The sequence below is a fragment of the Orycteropus afer genome, unplaced genomic scaffold (genome assembly GCF_000298275.1).
Source record: "Orycteropus afer afer isolate SDZICR_OR568_19922 unplaced genomic scaffold, OryAfe1.0 scaffold00019, whole genome shotgun sequence".
In the NCBI taxonomy this organism is placed as follows: domain Eukaryota; kingdom Metazoa; phylum Chordata; class Mammalia; order Tubulidentata; family Orycteropodidae; genus Orycteropus; species Orycteropus afer.
In genome coordinates, this window is record NW_006921606.1 from 4288119 (window position 1) to 4311367 (window position 23249).

The window sequence follows — 23249 nt, forward strand, 5'->3', positions numbered from 1 at the left end:
AAAAAAATAAGAAAAAAAAATCAGAGGAGGACTGAGTAGGGCACCCAGGCTCCGTCTGAGCACACAGGCTGTGATGGAGTTCTTGTGGGCCCAGAAGGTAGGTGGGAGTGGGGATGGCCACAGCCGCCCACCAAGCAGGTGCAGGGTGCAGTAACAAGAAGAATGTCGTACCTTTTCAGTCTTGCAGGCCCTGAGTGTCCCCGGGGCTGCCGGAAAGCAGAACGTGATCTTAAGCCCCAGAAATCTACGAGAGCAATGTCTCTTTAAATATCCAATATAGTCAAGCTGCTTTTCAAACCTTCAAAATGGTGGCATCCTCCTGACTGGCAAAAGTCCACAGCTCAGCCCACCTTTCTCCCCACCCTCCCCGTTTGCTCCCCAGCCACTCTACACAGTCCTCCATGCAGACCCTGGCTAGCAGGGGATCCTTAGGCCAATTCTTAAGTCCTACCACCACAGGATTCTGCGAGAGGGCTGTCTCTTTAAATATCCAAAATACTCAAGCTGCTTTTTAAACGTACAAAATGGCAGCGGCCTCCAGACTGGCAAAAGTCTACTACTCGGCCCACCTTTCTCTTCGCCTTCCTTTTTTGTTCCCTAGCCACTGTACACAGTCCTCCGTGGAGTCCCTGGCTAGCAGGGAATTTTTAGGTTAATTCTTAAGTCCTACCACCACAGGATTCTGCGAGAGTGCTGTCTCTTTAAATACCCAAAATAGTCAAGCCACTTTTTAAACGTACAAAATGGCAGCGTTCTCCGGACTGACAACAGTCTGCAGCTCAGCCCACCTTTCTCTTCACCTTCTCGTTTGTTCCCCAGCCACTGTGCACAGTCCATGCAGTCCCTGGCTAACAGGGTGATTTTTAGGTTAATTTTTAGGTCCTACCACCACTTGGGAATGTCCAAGTCATTTGTGCCATCAGGGGTGCTCAGGTCCCTGCCAGACCGCAGCTCTGTATGTCTCCTTATTTGGTATTTTCACGCAAATTCTTCTGCTAGTTGGGGTTTAGTCTACTTCTGTATCCTTCCCTTCAAGGCTCAGGGGTCCAAGATTAATTGTCTGTGTCAATTGGTTTCCCTTTTCTTTGTTGAAGAGGGTCTGTGCAGTCCTTCTACCTAGTCCGCCATCTTCCACTCCTCCCTCATCAAATCTATTCTTGTGATGGCCTCTCAATTCACTTGTCCTACTGTGGTGGCTTGTGTGTTGTGATGCTGGAAGCTATGCCACTGGTATTTTAAATACTAGCAGGGTCACCCACTGTAGACAAGTTTTGAGAGTGTCCAAATCAAAATAGTCTAGGAAGAAGGATGAGGCATTCTACTACTGAAAGAACTGACACATGAAAACCTTTTTAATAGCAGTGAAACGTTGACTGATATAGTGCTGAAAGTTGAGTCCCTTAGGTTGGACTAGTGAAGAGCTGCTGACTCAAAATAGAAATCACCTTAGTGATGGGGATCAAGTAGAGCTTTTGGGGTCTTCATTTGCTGATGTGGCATGGCTCAAAATTGAAAGAAACAGCTGCAAAAACATCCATTGGAAATTGGAACATGCAGTGTGTAATAGGAAATCATCAAAAATGAAATGGAATGCATAAAGATTGATATCTTAGTTATTGATGTTCTGTTGTTAGGTCCCACGAAGTTGACTCTGACTCATAGCAACCCTATGTACAACAGAATCAAACACTGCCCAATTGTGTGCCATCCTCATAATCCTTGCTATACCTGAGCCCATTGTTGCAGCCACTGTGTAAATCCATCTTGCTGAGGGTCTTCCCCTTTTTCACTGACCTCCACTTTACCAAGCATGATAACCTTCTCCAAGGAATGGCCCTTTCTGACAAAGTGATCAAAGTAGGTGAGATGAAGTCTAGCCATTCTCACTTCCAAGGAGTGTTCTGGCTGCACTTCTTTCAGGACAGCTTTGTTCATTCTTCTGGCACCCCAAGGTACTTTCAGTATTCTTTGGCAATACCACAGCTCAAAAACATCAACTCTTCTTCAGTCTTCCTTATTCGTTGTCCAACTTTCACATGCATATGCAGCAATTGAAAATACCATGGCTTGGGTTAGTCGATCCTAGTCTTCAAAGAGACATCTTTGCTCTTCCTCACTTTAATGAGGTCTTTTGCAGCAGATTTTCACAGTGCAATGCAACATCTGATTTCTTTATTTTATTTTTGCAGGGTTCCCTTCTCTCCCCTTCCATGTGTGGTAACCAACAAAGAAAGTTTCCTTCCATATATCAACCATTCCTTGACTTTTTACAGTAATGAACTAACACAATATTTGTGCTTCTGTGATTGACTTATTGCACTCAGCATAATGTCCTCCAAGTTCATCTACATTATGAGTTATTTTGTAGATTCTACATTATTCTTTAGTGTTGCATAATATTCCATTGTGTGTACATACCATAGTTTGTTTATGGCCTAAGATATGGTCTATATGGCCTAAGAACGTTCCATGTGCACTGGAAAGAATGTATATTGTGCTGTTGTTGGGTAAAGTGTTCTGTGGATGACTATAAGGTCAAATTGGTGGACTGTATTGTTTACTTCTTCTACATCATTGTTGAGTTTCTTTCCGGTTGATCTATCTTCGATTGAAAGTGGTGTATTAAGGTCTTGTACTATGACTGTGGAGTCATCTATTTGTGTTTTCAATCTGTTAAAGTCTGATTTATATATTTTGGGACTCTTTCATTGGGTGCATAGATATTTATTATGGTTATGTCCTCTTATTCAACCAATCCTTTAATCATTATGTAATGACTGTCCTTGTCTTTTATGGTGGTTTTTGTCTTAAAATCAATTTTATCCAAAATTAATATTGCCACTCCAGCTGTTTGTTGATTGCCATTTGCTTGATGTATCTTTTTTCAACTTTTGATTTTTAGTCTGTTGTTTTCTTTGTCTCTAAGGTGTATCTCTTGTAGATAGCATATTGATGAGTTATGTTTTCTTATCCAGTTTGCAACTCTCCATCTCTTGAGTGGTGTATTTAATCCATTATCATTCAGTGCAATTATTGACAAGTAAGGAACTCTCGTGGTGTAGTACCTAAGGAATTTGACTGCTAACCCAGAAGGGTGGTGGTTCAAACCCACCAGCCACTCCTCGGAAGGAAGGTTGGGCAATCTACTTCCATAGTGATACTGCCTCGGAAGCCCAAGGAGGTGTCACTATGATTTGGATCCAACTTCACAGTAGTGGATGCACTGTGTTTTGTATGAATTTGTTGCTGTCATTTTGTTATGTGCTTTTTTGTGATGTTCCTGATTTCTTTTTCCATATAATTTTTTGTACTGAGCTCATTTTGTTTATGAATCATATGATCACTTCCTTTGTTGCTATTGTTTTAGTATTTGCTAAATATTTGTGCTTATCCTCTTTTTAATTTTGATGTGAAGTTTCATCATATTTCTTTGAGGTTACTCCTGTAATATAATTTTCTTCCCACATTTAGAACAATCCATTCTGTCTTGCAACTCTCTTGACTTCCTCACCATTTAGAAGTTCTGTAACTACAACTTTTCCCCCTTTTTGTTTTGTTGTTGTCCTCATTTGCCAATTGGTGTCTCTGGTTCCCTATTAACAATCTTGTAGGCTTATTTACTTTGGATGCTTCCATAACAGGATTGGTTTCTGGGTTATGTCATCATTTGTGTTAATGGTCGATTGTTGTTTGCTGTTGTTGGTTCTCTGTCCAAAGGACTGCCTTTAGTATCTCTTGTAAGGTGTTCTCATTTTACCAAATTCCCTTAATTTCTGCTTATCTTGGAATATCCTAATTTCACCATCATATTTGGGGGACAATTTTGCTGGGTATATAATTTTGGGTTGGAAATTTTTGTCTTTCAGGGTTTTATATATACCATCCCATTGCCTTGTCACCTGCATGGTTTCTGCCAAGAAATCAGAGCTTCATCTTTTTGGTTGCCCTTTGTTCTGGTTACCTAGTGCTGCTCTAACAGAAACACCACAAATGGAATGGCTTGAACAAACAGGAGTTTATTCTCTTACAGTTTGGGAGGCTAGAAGTCCGAGTTCCAAGTACCTGCCTCTAGGGGCTGTGTGAAAGCCCCTCGACCTTGGTCTTCACCTCTGCCTCTTGCTCCTGGCCCACTGAAGCTAGAGGCATCTCTTCACTCAGGCAGCTACTGGCTGCTGAGGCTAACAAGCCCAATGTTGACAAATAAAATGGCACAGTCCCGATGTTAGCAAAACACATGGCAGACCATTAATTCTAGTCCATTGAAAGTCCCAGGGTTGGCAGAGCATGACAGGCTGCTGAACAGCGACATGGCTACATGCAGGGTCCAACCATGCCATAAGCTAGAGACCATTCCCAAAGCTGTTTCTTATATATGGGAAGCAGACTACATCTCTAAAGCAGGTACTCAGCTGTTTTTGATAGGGCCCACCATGGGGTCGATTGTCAGTCTCATCATGGGGAGTAACTACCACCAGCTGCCCAGCCACTCAATAAGGCCCACCCAAGCTGACACACAAACTTAACCACCACACCCTTCGTAGATAACTTTTTATTTTTCCTGTGCTGCTTTCAGGATTCTTCCTTTTTCTTTGGTTTTAGTGAGTTGATGATATGTCTTGGTGATTTTCTTTAGGGGTCCATCTTGTGTGGCATTCGTTGAACTTCTTGAATGGATATATTCTCATCTTTCATCATATCAGGAAAATTTTTTCCAACCAATATTCAACTATTTTTTCTATGGTTTTATTTGTCTCTTCCTGTTTGGGAATTCTGATTACATGTATTTTATTCCTTTTGATGGTATCCCACATGAACCTTAGGCTTTCTTCATTCTGTTTTGATCATATTTCTGATTGGTCCCTTTCCAAAAAAGTATTAGGGTATTTGTCTTGAATCTCATTAATTCTGTCTTCCATTGATTCTATTTCATTCCTTTGCCTGTACAATGTGTTATCTATTTCTGAGAGTTTGGTATTAATCTTCTGGATTTCTATCTGTAGATTTTGTGTCATTTCTAATTTTGTTCTTGTATTGTCTTCCAAAATTGTTCAAGGCTTTCTCTGGGTTTTCCTAAATTTCGTGTTTTCTTTGAGCTGTCTCTCAATCCATTGAAGGCACCTAAATGTAATTCTTTTGAATTCCTTATCAGGGAGTTCCAATGCTGCTTCTTCCTCAGGGATGTGTTCTGGGTCTGTATCCTGGTCCCTTCTTTCTTCTGCTTTATCTTGCTTCTTTGTGCGAATTGTGATGCTTTGTTTTCTCTGAGACATAGTGACATTTTTGTATTTATATTTAATTGGTGATTATATGTTTGAATGAATTGACAACAATTTTTTTTCTTTGTTTTGTTTGGATGTATCTGAGTAAGCAGGTACTGTGCTCCTCTACTTGCTCATTGGCAGCATTTTTGCACTCGCTACCTGTTTCCTGGTGATTGTGATAGAGAATGAGAGTGAGTGCACTGATCTTTGTTAGCTGTTTGTGAAGAGCAGTTAAGGGTGAGTCAGGTTTGTATTGGCTATCATGTATTGTTGGCCAGTTGGTGCAGAAGTAAATGCTGGCCTTCACTTAGTAGGTGGTGCTGCAGGAGGTGTGGGTATGCTTTGGTTGTATGGGCACAGATGCAGTCTCCCACTCAGTTAGACAAAAACAACAATTAAAAAAAAACACCAAAAAAGTAAAAATGAAGACAAAAAAACATACTCTGCATAAATGCACAGAGACAATCACCAAAAAGAGAAAGAAAGAAAGAAAGGAAAGGGAACAAATGAGATGAAATATTTAAAGAAATACTTTAAAATGACAAAAGAAGTATAAATAGTAAATGAGAGGGGGGAAAAATACCCCACAGTATCTGGAGAGGGAGGAATAAGAGAAAAGAGCTAGAGTAAGAGAATAATGATGGGAAAAATACAAAAAGAAAGGCATGGGATGGAAAGAACCACAAGGAAGAAAAAAATGAGAACCAGGAAAAAGGAAGAGAGAAAAAAGCATCAAACTAGAACCTTTCCAGTCGTCAGCCTCCAGGATGTCCATGCTGTCCTTGGCAAGTGGAACTTATTCTTAGGTCCCTGGATCTGAACAAGAACTCTGTTGCTTTAAATATCCAAAATGGCCACCACTTGTAAACATTCAAAATGGCTGCACCCTCTGGACAGCCAAAAGTTCACAGCTCAGTTTGTCTCCTCCTTTGCTGTTTCCCTTTGCAGTTATCAGCCACCAGTGCAGTTGTCCATGCAGCCCTTGGTGACCAGGGCCCATTTTTAGATTAATTCTCAGGTCCTGACATCACTTGGAAATATTCAAACTGTCCTTGCCGTCAGGATAGGTGACAGTCTGCAGCTTCATTTGTCTCTTTATTCACTGTTTTCAATCAGGTTCTTCTACTGATTGGTGTTTAATCTACTTCTGTATCCTTCCTTTCAAAACTCAGGGCTCCAGGATTATTGTCTATATCTGTGTCAATTGGTTTTTATTTTCTTTGTTGAAGAGGGTTTGTTTAGCTTTTTTGCCTATTCTGCCATCTTACTGGAAGTCCAACGTGTGCTTTCTTTACTGATGCTTTCATTGCTGTTGATGCTAGATCCAAGTAAAACAAAATCTTTAACAACTTTAATCTTTTTTCCATTTATTGTAATACAGTTTATTGGTCCAGTTTTTGTTTTCTTTATGTTGGGGTATAATTCATACTGCAAATGGTCATCTTTAATCTTCATCATTAAGTGCTTCAAGTCATCTTAACTTTCAGCAAGCAAAGTTGTGTCATCTGCATAACACAGGTTGTTAATGAGTCTTCCTCTAATCCCGATGCCACATTCTTCTTCCTATAGTCCACCTTTTGGATTATTTGCTCAACATATAGATTGAATAAGTATGGTGAAAAGATACAACCCTAACACACACCTTTCCTGATTTTATAGCATGCAGTATCCCCTTGTTGTGTTTGAATGACAGCCTCCTGGTCTATGTACAGGTTCCTCAGGAGCACAATTAAGTGTTCTGGAATTCCTATTCTTCTCAATGTTATCCATACTTTGTTATGAGCCACAGAGTCAAATGGTTTTCATAGTCAGTAAAATATGAGTAAACATTTTTCTGGTATTTGCTTTCAGCCAAGCTCCATCTGACATCAGCAATGATATCCTTCCTTCCACATCCTCTTCTGAGGCATTAGCGAGTTGTAATGGACTAGTATTTGCCATTTGGAATCAGGCAATCATATGATCTACATGCAGAGACTGACAAATTAAAGAGAAACAGCATGGCATTCATTGTCTAAAAGAACATTTCAAAATCTATTTTGACGTACAGTGCTGTCAGTGATAGGATAATATCAATATGCCTACAAGGAAGATCAGCTAATATGACTATTATTCAAATTTATGCCAACCACTAAAATCAAAGATGAAGAAATTGAAGACTTACTACTTCTTCAATCTGAAATCGAGCAAACATGCAATCAAACTGTACTGGTAATTGCTGGTGATTGGAATGCAAAAGAGGGAATCAAAGAAGAAGTGTTGGTAGGTGGAAAATATGACTTTGGTGACAGAAATGATTCTGGAGATGGCATTATAGAATTTTGCAAGACCAATGACTTACTTATTACAAATACCTTTCTTACAATATCATAAATGATGACTATACACGTGTACCTCACCAGATGAAATAGAAAGGAATCAAATTGATTACATCTGTGGAAAGAGACAAGCTCAGTATCATCAGTCAGAGGAAGGCCAGAGGCCAACTGTAGAACAGACCATCCGTTGCTCATATGCAAGTTCAAGTTGAAACAGAAAAAAAAAAAAAAAAATAGTCCATGAGAGTCAAAATATGACCTTGCATATACATATTGCACCTGAATTTAGAGATCTTCTGAAAAATAGTGGGACTTATTGAACACTAATGACCAAAGACCAGACAAGTTATGGGAAGACATCAAGAACATCTACATGAAGAAAGGAAAAGGTCAGTAAAAACACAGGAAAGAAAAAAAAGGACAAAATAAATGTCATAAGAGACTCTGACACTTGCCCTTGAAAAGAAAGAGTAGCTGGAAGGCAGAAGAAATGATAATTTAAAAGAGTTGAACAGAAGAATTCAAAGGGTGGTTTGAAAAGACATCATAAAATACAGTAAGGAAATGTGCAAAGATCTGGATTTAGAAAATTAACAGAGAATAACCCACTCAGCATTTCTCACGCTGAAAGAACTGAAGAAAAAACTCAAGCCTAGAGTTGCAATACTGAAGGATTCTGGGCAAATTATTGATGATACAGAAAACATCAAAAGAAGGTGGAAGGAATACACAGAGTCATTGTACTTAAACTAAATGGCTGACATTCAACCATTTCAGGAACTAATAAATGAACAGAAACCAATGGGAATTGAAGGGAGAAGTCCAAGCTGCACTGAAGGTATTGGCAAAAAACAAGGCTGCAGGGATTGATGGAATACCAATTGAGATGTTTCAATAAATGGATGCAATGATAGAAGCACTCACTTACCTATGCCAAAAAATTTGGAAAACAACCACCTGGCAAACTGACTGGAAGAGATCTAGATTTTCCCTGTTCCAAATAAAGATGATCTGACAGAATGTGGAAATTATTAAACAGTATAATTAATATCATATGAAGTACAATTTTGATAAAAATATTTCAAAAATGGTTGTAGCAGTACAGTGACAGAGAACTGCCAGATTCATAGTTGTTGTTGTTGTTGTTATGTGCCATCGAGTCGGCCCCGACTCATAGCGGCCCCTCCTTGGGTTTCCGAGGCAGTATCACTACGGAAGTAGGATTGCCCAAACTTGATAAGGGGATGTGAAACAAGAGATATCATTACTAATGTCAGATGGATCTTGGCTGAAATTAGAGAATACCAGAAAGATGTTTACCTCTGTTTTACTGACTATGCAAAGGTATTGGAGTGTGTGAATCACAACTAATTATGGATAACATTGTGAAGAATGGAAATTCCAGAACACTTAATTGTGTTCATACAGAACCTGTGCATAGACCAAGAGGCAGGCTTTCGAACAGTAAAAGGGGACACTGTGTAGTTTTAAATCAGAAAAAAGTATGTGTCAAGGTTGTATCCTTTCATCATACTTTTTCGCTTTGTATGTGGAGCAAATAACCTGAGAAAGCTGGACTATATGAAGAACTCAGCATCAGGATTGGAGAAAGACTTGTTAACCACCTGAGATATGCAGATGGCACAACCTTGCTTGCTGAAAGTGAAGATGACTTGAAGCACTTACTGATGAAGATCAAAGACTATAGCGTTTAGTATGGAAGAAAACAAAAGTCTTCACAACTGGACCAATAAGCAACATCAATATAAATGGAGAGAAGATTGATGTTGTCAAGGATTTCTTTTTACTTGGATAAACAACAAAGCCCATGGAAGCAGCAGTCAAGAAATTAAACGACATAATGCATGGGCAAATCTGTTGCAAAAAAAAAAAAAAAAAAAAAAAGTGTTAAAAAGCAAAGATGTAACTTTGAGGACAAAGGTGCACCCGACCCAAGCCATAGTATTTTCAGTCACCTCATATGCATGTGGAAGTTGGACAATGAATAAGGAAGATTGCAGAAGAATTGATGAGTTTCGATTATGGTGTTGGCAAAGAATACTGAAAATATCATGTACTGCCAGAAGAATGAACAAATCTATCATGGAAGAAGTACAGCCAGAATGCTCCTGCAAAGTGAGAGTGGCCATACTTTGTCTTGCATACTTTAGTCATGTTATTGGGAGGGACCATTCCCTGGAAAAGGATGCCATGCTTGGTAAAGTAGAGGGTTAATGAAAAAGAGGATGATGTCAATGAGAGGGCTAGACTTAGTAGCTGCAAACAGTGGGCTCATGCATAGCAACAATTATGAGGATGGTACAGAACCAGGCAGTGTTTCTTTCTGTTGTACATAGGGGCACTGTGAGTCAGAACTGACTTGATGACACCTAATAACAACAATATCCTCAAGGTAATATTTTGGCTGTCATGGACTTGTTTTAATTTTCTTCTCTTTTGACTTGCACTTAGATATGAGCAATTGGTGGCCTGTTCTGTGGTTGCCCTCTGGCCTTGTTCTGATTAATGATAATAAGCTGATGTGTAGTCTTTTTCCACAGGTGTAGTCAATTTGATTGTTTATTCCATCTGACAAGGACCACATGTATAGTCTCCTTTTATGATATGGAAAATAGGTATTTCCAACTAATAGGTCCTTGGCCTTGTGTAATTCTATCATTTGATCTCCAGTATCATTTCTATCACCAAGGCTATATTTTCTAAATACTGATCCTCCTTTGTTTCTAACTTTTGCATTCCAACACCAGTAATTATCAATGCATAGTGATTGCACGTTTGATCAATTTCAGACCACAAAAGTTAAGGAAAATCTTCATTTTCTTCATCTTTGGCATTAGGGGTTGGTGTATAAATTTGAATAATAATTATGTTAATTGGTCTCCCTCATAGGCTAGTGGATATTATCTTATCACTGACAGCACTGTACTTCAGGAAAGATCTTGAAATGTTCTTTTTGACAATTAATGTGATGCTCTTCATCTTCAATTTGTCATTTCCTGGCATAGTAGACCATATGATTGTAGAACTCAAAATGGCAAGGATCCTCCATTTCAGCTCACTAATACCTAGAGTATCTGTTTTGAAAAAAATTCCATTTTGTTTTCAACAATTTTCAATTTCCCTAGATCCATACTCAGTACCTTCTACTTTCCAATTACTAATGGATTTTTACAGCTATTTCTTCTCATTTTGTGTTGTGCCCATCAGCACATGGAAGTTCTGAAAGCTTTATTCCATCCACATCCTTAAGGTAGACTCTACTTTGAGGAAGCCGCACTTCCCGTCATATTTTGAGTATCTTCCAACCTGAGGGGCTATCTTCTGGTATTATATCAGACATTGTTTGTTTACTGACCAGTTATTTTAGAAGTAGATTTCCAGGTCCTTCTTCCAAGTCTGTGTCAGTCTGGAAGCTCTGCTGAAACCTATCCACTGTGCGTACCCTGCTGGCATTTGAAATATCGGTGGCATAGCTTCCAGCATCACAACAAAACACAAACCACCACAATACGGCAAACTGACAGATGAGTGGTGGTGTTTGTTTATGTTGGCTAAGTGCTGTCAAGTCCATATCACCTCATAGCAACCCTACGTACAACAGAGCAAAACACTGCCCAGTCTAGTGCCACCCTCAGAATCTTTGCCACTCTTGAGCCCATCATCGCAGCCACTGTGTCTATTCATCTGATTGAGGGTCTTCCTGGTTTTCAGATCCTCTACTTTACCTGTTGTTCTGGTTATCTAGTGCCACTCTGACAAGAATATACCACAAATGGGATGGCATGAACAAACAGGATTTTATTCTCTTACAGTTTAGAGGCTTTAAGTCCAAGGTCAAAGTGCCAGGCTCTAGGGACTGGGTGGGTGAAAGCTTCAGCTCTGCCTCTTGCTCCTGGCCCACTGAAGCGAGAGGCATCTCTTCACTCAGGAAGCTACTGGCTGCTGAGGCTAATAAGCTCAAGGTCAACAAATAAAATGGCACAGTCCTGATGTTACCAAACCACAGGGCAGGACATTACTTTAAGTCCATCGGAAGTCCAAAGGTTGGCAGAGCGTGGCAGGCTGCTGAACAATGACACAACTACAAGAAAGGTCCAAACGTGCCATAAGCTGGAGACCATTCCCCAAGGCTTCTCCTTATATATGAGAAGCAGACCACATACCTAAGGCAGCTACTCAGCTACTCACAGTAGATTCCACTGTGGAGCTGATTACCAGTCTCATCATGGGGAATACTACATCCAGCTGCCCAGACATTCAACCAGGCCCAGCCAAGTTGACACAAAGTTAACTACCACACCTGTCATGATAGCCTTCTCCAGGAACTGGTCAAGTCTGACAATATGACCAAAGTGCAAGAGATGAAATCTGTCCATTCTTACTTCTAAGGAGCATTAAGTCTGTACCTTTTGCAAGACAGATTTGTTTATTCTTCTGTCAGTCCATGGTACATTCAGTACTCTTCACCAGCATCACAGTTCTGTTGCATCAGTTCTTCTGCGGTCTTCCTTATTCATTGTCCTGTTTTTGCAGATTTTTAATAGTAAATGTAATTACATATTTGGATTTAACTCAACCATTTTATTATTTACTTTCTAATTATATCACTTGTTGCATTTCCTTTTTTATCCAGCTCCCTTCTTACCTTTCTAAGGGACAGTTAAATTTTAAAATTATTTCATTTCTTTCTTGTGTTAGTTTTTCAGCTGTGCAATCTTTTATTCTTTTAGTACTGATCCTAAACCAAACCCAAACCTACTGCCAATAAGTTGATTCCAACATACAGTGACCCTTTAGGATACAGTAGAACTGCCAATAGAGTTTCCAAGGCTGTGAATATGGAAGCAGACTGGCTCATCTTTCTCCCATAGAGTGGCTGGTGGGTTTGAACCACCAACCTTTTGGTTAATAGCCAAATACCTTAGTTACTAGACCAGCAGTACTACTATACCCTAGAGATTATTAATAGGAAAAAAGAGAGATTATTATATACATTCCTGATTTTCAATCTAATACAAATTAGTATTTTTAGCTCTTTCCAAACACTAAAAGATATACCCTCATCTTACTTCCTCCTTCAAATTTTTAAAACTCTGTAAGTCATTACTTTTACTGCTTTGTAAACCAGTCAAGTTACCCTATCCACGGTATATCCTCACTCCTGCATTTCCATGCTTCCATGTGAGATCTTTATCCGTATGACTGAAGAAAGCATCTTTAGGGGTTTTTTTAATGCCAATTTTTATTTGAAATTTTTTTCTTGTGCCTTTTTCTTCTTTTTTTTTTTTTTAAGTATATTTTCACTGGGTATAGATTTCTAGGTCAGCAGCTGTTTTCCTTCAGCACTTTAAAGTACCTCCATTAGTTCTTTGAGATTCAACTGTCAGTCTTATTTTTAGTTCTTTGTGAACATAATATTTTTTTCTTCCAGCTGATTTTAATATTTTCTCTTTGTCTTTCAGCAGTTTTATTATGATGTATATGGGTGTGGTTTTATTTTTAATTTATCTGATTAGGATTTGTAGGACTTCTTGAATCTGGCTTGATGGTTTTAGTCAGTTTTGAAAATTTCTCAACCATTGCTCTGTCCCATTTTCTAGTATACTAGACTTTTATACTAGATACCATATGTCTCTTACACTCTTTTCAATATTTTCCATCTGCTTGCCTCTCTGTGCTTCAGTCTGTTGGGAGACAATTCTCCATGAATAGCTTGCATTTTGGCAGATCTTTTGAAGTGAGGCACTGACTAACTTTTGTTTTGTACTATCTTTTTAAGGATGTTTGTATAGTGAACAAACTTGGAACATAGAAATAATGTCTTCCTCTGGAGCCCATAATAAAAGATTAAGCTTCTGTGGCTCAGGGTTCCTCTCTTGTAAAGCAACTCACTGTGGGTGCAAGTGTTACCTGACCTTTTTGCTTCACCCTCTGGGAACTGGAGGTTGGAGAACTGGCTAAATACTAATACTCCAGTTACTGCTAAGGAGCTCTGGTAGTGTAGTGCCTAAGGCACTTGACTGCTAACCAGAAGGCGGTGGTTCAAACCCACCAGCCACTCCTCGAAAGGAAGGTTGGGCAATCTACTTCCGTAGTGATACTGCCTTGGAAACTCAAGGAGGGGTTGCTATGACTCCACAGCATATAATAATAACAACAACAGTTACTGCTATTACTGAGTAATAAACTGTCCTTTATTTCTGACCCAGGATGATCTTATCTTCTACCAGCACACATGAAACCGTGGCAGCTAACTAGCCTATTACTAGGGTAAAATCTCAGATATTTCACAGTTTGGATATTTGTCTTCCAGTTTACTAGTGCCTTTATCAGCCATGCCTATTATGTTGTTAAAAACATCTTTTTAGTTCTTAAATTTAGTTATTATTTTTCTCTATTCTCAAATTTTAATTTGAATCTTTTTTATGGATTTTTTTGAAATCAGAAATTTCTATCATATACCATTTTTTTAAGGTTATTTTAAAGTTCTAAGTCTGATAAATTCAGTATCTTGATCACATATGGGTCTGTTTACCTTGTGCTTGATAACTTTTGAATAACAAACATTGAGTATAAAAAAATTATAGCTGCTGAGGATGCTGTTATCTTCCTCCCAAGAGGATTTCCTGTTACTTCTGTTAGGCAGTGACAATAGGGGAAAATCACCTTAATCCAATTGGTTTTTGTTTAACTTTTTATTGTGATTTGAATGAAAGTTTACACAGCAAATTGTTTTACCATTCAAAATTATACATATTTTGTTTCATGGCATTGATTGCAGTATATCAAGCACAATGTAATAGTACTTTTTGCATTTCTTCCCTGTGATTACTGTTTCCATCCATCCTTTTTTCATATCCCTTCCTGCCTTCTGAACTTTATCCTTAGGCAAACGCTGCCCTTTTGATCTCTTATGGTTGATTGTTCTAGGGATTGTTGTTATTCACCCCAAAGACCTATCTATTGTTTGGCTGAATTGTCAGCCATAGAGGTAAGTTCAGTCTTAGGCTTGAAGAGTAACTAAGGGCCATAGTCTTAGGGGTTCCACCAGTCTCTATCAGATCAGTCAGCCTGGTATTTTTTATTATTTTGAGTTTTGTTCCACATTTTCTTCCATTTTGTCCAGGACCTTCTATTGTGGTCCCTTTTAGAATGGTCGGCATTAGTAACCAGGCCCCATCTAATTCTTGTGATCTCAGGTCATGGAGGCTGAGATTCATGTGGTACACTAGTCTCTTGAACTAATTGTTTCCATGTGTCTTTGATTTTCTTCACTTTTGTTTGTTCTGGACAGGGAGAGACCAACAACAGTTGCACCTTAGATGGCTGCTCACAAGCTTTTAGGACCCCAGATGCTACTCACGAAAGTAGGATGTAGAACTTTGTCTTTATGGACTATATTATGCCAATTGAACTTGATGTCCCCTGAGACTATGGTCCTGAGTCGCCGGACCCAGAGGCTCATTCCCCCACATTGTCTGGTTATAACTAAGAAGTTTTCATAACTTTTTCCCAGTCTTCGCTCTCTCTCTCTATTTCTCTGTGTCTTCCTTTTCCTTAATAACATTGTGCTGGTCACCTCTTTTTTATATATTTCCTTCACCAAAATTAATGTAATTTGTGATTGAACTGCTTCAGAGTGGGCATCAGTGTTTGTGAAGGCTAATCTATTTCCAATTTACTCATGTTCCTAGGGTGTTCTCATTTAGTGGTTTTAAATATAAGATAAGAGTGTTTACTAGGGTTCCTTTTCTTTGGCAAGTTCTGAATGTCAAAGCCCTATGGTTCCTGGCACTTTGAGAATGCCAGAAGTTCTGCTTAACATCTGCTGTTCCGTAGCCTCTGGGCTTCATGTTGTTTATAAATTAGTGAAGGCATTATATAAGCTAACCCCCAGCCCTATTATCTTCCATCTCCAACTTACTCTTTTTTTTTTTTTTTAATTTTATTGTGATTTGGGTGAAAGTTTACAGTTTCATCTTCCATACAGCAGTTCACGTATATGTTGTCTCATGACATTGACTATAATCTCCCACAGTGCAACAGCTCTCCTCCCACTTCTTCCCCATAGCCACCTCTTCCCTGTGTCCTTCCTTCACATGCACTCCTGCCCCCCACCACCAGCTGTCTTCCTGTGCATACACAGCCCTTCTATTCTCCCATGATAGATCTCTCCAAGCAATGTATCTACCAAATGTAAATGTTCAGCTCAAATTGCCTGTATTTTGTTTGGCTAGAAGTCACAGGAGTGGGTTCAATTCCAGACCGGAAGGGCAGCTAGGGGCCATAGTTTCAGGGATTCCACCAGGCTCTATCAGACCAGCAAACCTGGTCCTTTTTTTTTTTTTTTTATGATTTTGAGTTTTATTCCACATTGTTGTCCCACTCCCTCCAGGGTCTCCTACATAGATCCCCCACTGACTGGTTGACAGTGGTGCCAGGCACCATTTAGTTCTTTTGGTTTCATAGTCATATAGGCTGAGGATCACATGGTGTACCAGTCCCTTGGAATAATTGTTTCCATGCATCTTTGGTTTTCTTCATTCTTCTTTGTTCTGGATGAGGAGAGACCCAGTGTTGCATCTAGATGGCTGCTTGCAAGCTTTTAAGATTCCAGTCACTACTCGCCAAAGTAGGATGTGGAACAATGTTTTTGTGTAGTATGTTATGCCAAGTGAGTTTGATGTCCCCTGCGACTATGGTCCCAACTACTCTTTCATACTGGGTAGCTGGCTGTGGCCAAGAAGTGATTGTAAACTTGTCCCTTGTCAGCTGTACTATATACCTGGAAATTCTTACAGAATATACAAATACATTTGTAGAAACATTGTCTGCCAACCCTATACATGGTCATGGGTGCACTACCCTCTGCATTGTTGTTGTTGTTGTTATTTGCTGTCGAGTCGGCCTGACTCATAGCGACCCCTCCTTGGGTTTCCGAGGCAGTTATCACTACGGAAGTAGGATTGCCCAACCTTCCTTCCGAGGAGTGGCTGGTGGGTTTGAACCGCCAGCCTCCTGGTTAGCAGTCAAGTGCCTTAGGCACTATGCTACCAGAGCTCCTAATTGGTCAGCCTGTCCAGCCATCTATCCTCCTACACTTCCGTCTTAGTCTTACCTTCTTAGGTGTAGTGGTTATCTATTGATGCATAGCAAACTATCCCCAAATCTTCTGTATGTGGCTATTAGCTGAGTTCATTCATGCATTTGTTATCTGTTGGTAGACCGGTTAGAGGATGACTCATGTCCCAGATGCACTTATCACATATTTGGCAGTTGACACCTTGATCTCTTCTTTGAGGTCTTTTCAGCAGGATAGCTCAGGTTTCTCACATGGTATCTATGAAATCTCTGCTTGGATCCCTTTGGTTAAAGCCCAGGGTCAAGCCTGGTGTCAGTGTGGAAGGAGACTACATTAGAGGGCAATTAATATAGCAGTCTACCAAACCAACTAATATAAATAATGTCTCAACTTAGCAAAAAGAAGCACTTTTATCCCAAATGTGTATTTATTAAGGAAAAGTTTAGCTGTAGAAATTCATTTTTTTCACAAGTGATTTTTAGAGTTCTTAATTTATTATAATACTTTATTACTGCCCCATATGAGAATGGGCCAGTTCTGATTGCCAGGCTTTCACATCAGCTTTTGAGTAGGATTCAAGATAAATTAAACAAGGAAAATTGTGAGACCATTACAATAGACTTGCCATTATTATCTTTCTAATTTAACCCTCAGTAAACTAAAATAAGGCATTTATGCCTGTGATGGTTTTATTAACATTTAAATAAAACATTTAACTTGATTTTTAAATTATTTGTCTACCTTGCCAGAAATATTAAAATATTGTCTCCAATTCTCTTTTAGAAGTTGAATTATAAATCATTATTTTATGGGATCATGTGAAATGTAAATAGGTATAAATAATAAATTTTAATGTATTAAAATAAATTGTTTACATGGTGGCATTTGAAATAATATATAGTTTTATTTTCCTTAGCCCTTGTTGCCATCCCAATACTGGTACTACATTTTAGAGATGAGCTTTTACTGGTCTCTGATATTTAGTCTTGGCACTGATGTCAAGAGAAAGGTAAGTGTCTTCTTATTTACAAAGCTTCTTCAAATGTTCATCTCTTATCTAAAATTATAATCTTTAAATTGTACTTTTATGTGTTTATTTCATTCATAGCTTTTTATAGCACGTGTTGTATGTTGTTGATTTACACTCATACCAACCTTATATGATGAGTAGAACTGCCCCATGGGGTTTTCTAAGCTGTTATCATTAAGAGAGCAGATTGCCAGGTCTTTTCTCCCACAGAGTGTATGATGAGTTCAAACTGTGACCTTTTGGTTAGCAGTGAAGCACTTAACCATTGCAATACCAGGACTCCTTTTTTAATAGTATATTGAATAACGCAAATACACACATGCTTTGGTGCCTGGGTAAATATCTATAGTAAAATATTATAGCAACTAACTTTGAAGATCTACCCAGTTTAATAAGAGTAGATATCTTCATTATGTTATCTGTTTCTTTCTTTTGGTTTAGAAATTTAATGTCCTTGAATAAAAAGAAAAAGTGCTGGTGGTTTTAGTTTGTAACCACATCTTTTAGTTGATTACAATTCACTTTATATAATTATTTTTTATGTATTCGAAGGGTTTGAAAATATTTTTTCTTAATTCATTGAAGATCTATGTAAGGAAATATTGCTTCAGGATTATTAGCATTGCTTTATTGGAAGGAAAATGAACCACAGGCATGCTGATTGCCTACTTTGAAGTCAAAGTGAGGCATTTTGGGACCTATTTGATTTTTATAGATTCCTATTTGTTGCCCCGGGAGCTCTGGTAGCATAGTGCCTAAGGCACTTGACTGCTAACCAGAAGGCTGGCGGTTCAAACCCACCAGCCACTCCTCGGAAGGAAGGTTGGGCAATCCTACTTCCGTAGTGATACTGCCCCGGAAACCCAAGGAGGGGTCGCTATGAGTCGGGGCCGACTCGACGGCAAATAACAGCACAACAACACATTTGTTGCCCTAGGATCTCTGGTGGCATAATGGGTAAGACATTTGGCTGCTTATCAGAAGGTCAGTGGTTCAAACCTACCAGCTGCTCTGTGGGAAGAAGATGAGGCAATCTACTTCCTTAAAGATTTGCAGCTGTGGAAACCCAATGGGGTTTGCTATAAGTCAAAATCTATTTGAAGACACTAAGTGGGTTACTTGTTGGTCCAGCACACCATGTTAGACTCAATGCAGTCACAAGATTTCCTCATACACATTAACAGTATAGATGAAATGATAGTCTCTTGGCAGATAGTTCATATGCTACATCTTATGTAAAAGGTCTATTTGTAGTAAAATATATATGATAAATTTAAGTTAAATTCAGTATCAAGAAAATAAAACCAAGTTGGCTGGACTAAATGATGTGTGAACTTGAAGATTCTAAGCTTGAAAACATACTGTGAAAAATCTGATAGAAATGATCTCCTTGTCTATATAACTCAATAACTTAGATGAGCTGTTACTACTTTAGTTTAGGCTAAGAATGCATCCAAAATTAATTAATTGAGTAATTTTCTCAAGGGATAGAATTAAATATAATCATTTAAAAAATGGTCTTCATAGATAAATACATAAGTCAATTCTATATTTCACTTGCCTTTTTTTTTTTTTTTCTTTAAGTGCTTGTTTTGCCTTTTATTATTTACAGGTGCATTGAGCACTTTTTCAGAACATAAAAATTACGTTTTTGTAAATACATGTCTTCTGAAGATATTTGGTTTGTCGTTGTTGTGCATTGCTGTCAAGTCGGATCCAATTCCTAGCAACACCCTCTTGGGTTTCCAAGGCTGTATCATTACAGAAGTAGATTGCCCAAATTTCCAAGGAGTGGAAATCTGGTTTGGCTTTCAGAAAACTTGAACATTTTAATTTTTTTGTTTTTAACAAATTTGTTGAGATATAATTTGCATGCTATAAATTCACCCATTTAAAAGCATATAATTCAATGGTGTTTAGTATAGTCACAAAGTTGTACAACCATCACCACAGTCAATTTTAGAATATTTTCATTACTGCATAAAGAAACTCCATACTCATTGGCAGTCACTTCCTATTTTCCCCAGCCTCCCCTGCTCTAAATAATAAATAATCTACTTTCTGTCTCTGTGGACTTGCCTGTTCTGGATATTTCATGTAAATAGTATTATACAATAAGTGGTTTTATGTGCATAGTTTTTTTTTTTTTTCAAAAACATGATCTTTTCATGGTTCATCTACATTGTAGCCTTTATCAATATTCCACTACTTTTTATGGCTGAATAATATTCCATTGTATGGATATGACATAGTTTATTTGTTCATTTATCAGTTCATGGACATTTGAGCTTTTTCTACTTTTCAGCTATTTTGAAAAATGGTGCTATCAGCATTCATATAGAAGTTTTTGTGTAGACATATGTTTTCATTTCTCTTGGATGTATATGTAGTGGTGAAATTGCTGGGCCATATGATAACTCTATGTTTAACCTCTTAAGGAACTGCCAGACTGTTTTACAAAATAGCAGTACTATTTTACATTCCTACTAGCAATGTATTAGGGTACCAATTTCTCCATGTTGTCACCAACACTTGTTATTGTTATTGTACTAGTTTTCCTAGTAGGTGTGAAATGGTATCTCATTGTGGTTTTCATTTATGTTTTCCTGATAGCTAATGATGTTGAGTATCTTTTCATGTGCTTATTGGCCATTTGTATATCTTGCTTGAAGAAAATCTTTTAAGTTTTTATGCTTTAGGCACAAAGGGGAATCCACAGGCCTCAGAGAGCCCATAGAGAGTATGGAGTTGGGGTTAAGAGCTCAGTTAGAGAGCTTTCCTTAGCCTAGATTTGCTAATATAGTTATTCTACTTTCATTTGTAACTTATTTCATATGCAGTAATTCTTATTTTAGTGGCTGCATAATTTTATTATTTCTGTTTCTTTTCCTTTTTGGAACTAGGCAGAGAATATACAATAAATATAAATGTACACAGAAATATGCTTGTGTGTGTATGTATGTGTTGTATGTGTATGTCTATCCAGTGTGTGACAGTGGAATGAACCCCAGATTTGAAGTTATATGACAACTATTCAGTGCTGTCCCAAAGTTAAGGACTTTATCAATGAAGATAATACTTGTTCTATCCCACTTACAATGACTGTTTTTAATAATTAAAGTATTTTATGTTTCAAAACATAATGCAGATGTAAGTTTATTTTTATTATTGGCTCTTCTGGTAATTGGGGAATAATTGTATTTTCTTAACATTTTCCATTTTTCCCTCATTATGCAGGATTATCTAGCTCATGTCATCCATCATCTGGCTGCTATTAGTTTGATGAGCTTCTCTTGGTGTGCTAATTATATTCGCAGTGGGACCCTAGTGATGATTGTGCATGACGTGGCTGACATTTGGCTAGAGGTAAACATTTACCATTAAAAAAGTAATAACAATACTCACATCCTGGGTTTCTGTAACTCCTCACAGAAAGAACTAAATGTGAGTGATTTAGCAGCACTCACTGTCCTGAAAATATCCAAAGTTGAAGAATCCCCTATCCCCATTTTCTTCAAGATTAAATAAAGGAAACCTTTTAGTTTTTATTTTTAAACTTTCTCCATGGTTTGAGAGGTAAATTTTGGGGATCCCACTTATCAAAGTTGAATGCAAATGCTTGCTCAGGAAGAAAGATGAAATATTTGAAGGAATGAACTTCCATCTTTTAAAAGGAAAACTTAAATGTATTGGATTATGTAGTCCCTAATTTGGGAGGCACTTTATATTCATGTAAGGAGCTCTGGTGGTGTAGTGCCTAAGGCACTTGACTGCTAACCAGAAGGCTGGCAGTTCAAAGCCACCAGCCACTCCTCAGAAGGAAGGTTGGGCAATCTACTTCCATAGTGATACCACCTTGGAAACCCAAGGAAGGGTCTCTGTGAGTCAGATCCAACTCAACGGCAGTGAGTTTGTTTGTTTTATATTTTCTTAAGCCTGTCCTTGAATATCTGTTGAATACTTGCACTGCCCTCCACTGATCCTCTTCCAGCCAAACTGTTGCTTAAGGAATGAGAACTGATGGTGGTTTTTATTGTTTGTTTTTGTTTTTAAAATGACATTTATATTCTAAGGAGGAAAAGAAATTAGAATGTTTTTTAGAACAGGGAACATTAGAACAAAGAGTTTTCCTAATGCTATATCCCACAAAATACGAGGAATAAAGAAAATTTAGGATTGTTTTCTCTAAATTTTTCTGTTATATTCTGGTCCTGTTTATCCTGATACAGAAACAGAATAGTTCTCTTCACTGTCAGGGCTCATTAAAGCAACATTTTTTCCTAGCCATTTAGTTATTCATGTCAATATGCTCATTTATAATGAATCCAGGTAAAATAATGCTAACTCATTTAATGTTCAGGATTGCCTCTTTATGGCTAATGGTTGAAAATAGGTTGATGTAAAAGAAACTCAATTCTCTTTAGAATTGCTCTTCAGGTCAGGGTTTGACAAACTTTTGGTAAAAGACCAGATAGTAAGTATAATATTCTGGGCCACTTACGGTATCTGCTCATATATTCTTCTTTGTTTTTTGTTTTCCTATATTTTCACATCCTCATAAAAATTTGAAAACAGTTCTTAACTCCAGGACTGAACAGCTCTAGCCCATGGGCTGAAGTATAATGGGCCAACTCCTTTCTAGATATAGCCATGTATCATTTGAAGGCTTTGTAAAGCAAATGGCCTCTGTAAAATATTAGCTGTGTATAGAATTTTGTTTCTACCTTGAATATAATTCCTAATTTGACAGGTAAATCCCTTTCTAAAGGTCAAGATTATTATATTTGCTTCAGGGCAGCACATGGTCTAGCAAAAGAAGGATTATACCAGCTTCTCCATGTGTTACTTTCTGAATGCAGCCATCTCTATTATAATTACCTCCTTTTCTGATCATATCTCAGTAACCCTGCCTGAAAATTAATACCACATTGGCCATGACTTAAGAATTTTATGATACTCTGTTGCTTCTAAACCCTTTAGTTCAATTGCCTTTGGTGTGTGTCCACTGTTTAAAAAAAAAAAAAATCATTATGTTATTAAAGGAGTAAAATCTTCAGACTGGGACATCTGCCTGCCCTCCTCCAACCTGTCATTGACGAGACATAATACCCTATGTGGCTTGGGCAAATAATTTAATGCTTTATTTTCCCTTCTTAACTATAACATAGCAAGTCAAATCTATTCCTTAGGGTATACTATGAAGTTTAGCTCATTACTGTTCAAAAATGTTCTGAGGTCCTTAGGTAGAAAACAAGAAAAATGAAATGTCAAACTCAGATCCCTTCATGGGTAAACTATGAGAACAACTTTATGTTGTTAGGGATCATGAATCATTCTTGATTCAAAAGTCATGATCTAATTTAAGGTTCAGTGAGCAGGACTAGTACCTTCAATCAGCTGGTGGTAGAGACAACATTAATTAGTGGCATGGGGCCCATTTTTTACATTCCCCAGGGGTACATATTCCACAGCTTCCTTGGGTAGTTTTCTTTAGTGTTTGTCCTCTCAATCAAGTTCTAATTGAACCCAGATATGGT

The 23249-nt window shown here is 38.1% G+C and overlaps 1 protein-coding gene across 1 annotated transcript in view; it reads left to right on the forward strand.

Moving 5' to 3' along the window:
* The window catches only part of CERS3 (ceramide synthase 3), a 202055-nt gene that overhangs the window by 74406 nt on the left and 104400 nt on the right, over window positions 1-23249 (forward strand). Inside the window, exons 6-7 of the mRNA XM_007959967.1 lie at window positions 17599-17691; window positions 20950-21078. Of these exons, the coding sequence (XP_007958158.1) occupies window positions 17599-17691; window positions 20950-21078 (222 nt within the window). The remainder of the gene's footprint in view (window positions 1-17598; window positions 17692-20949; window positions 21079-23249) is intronic.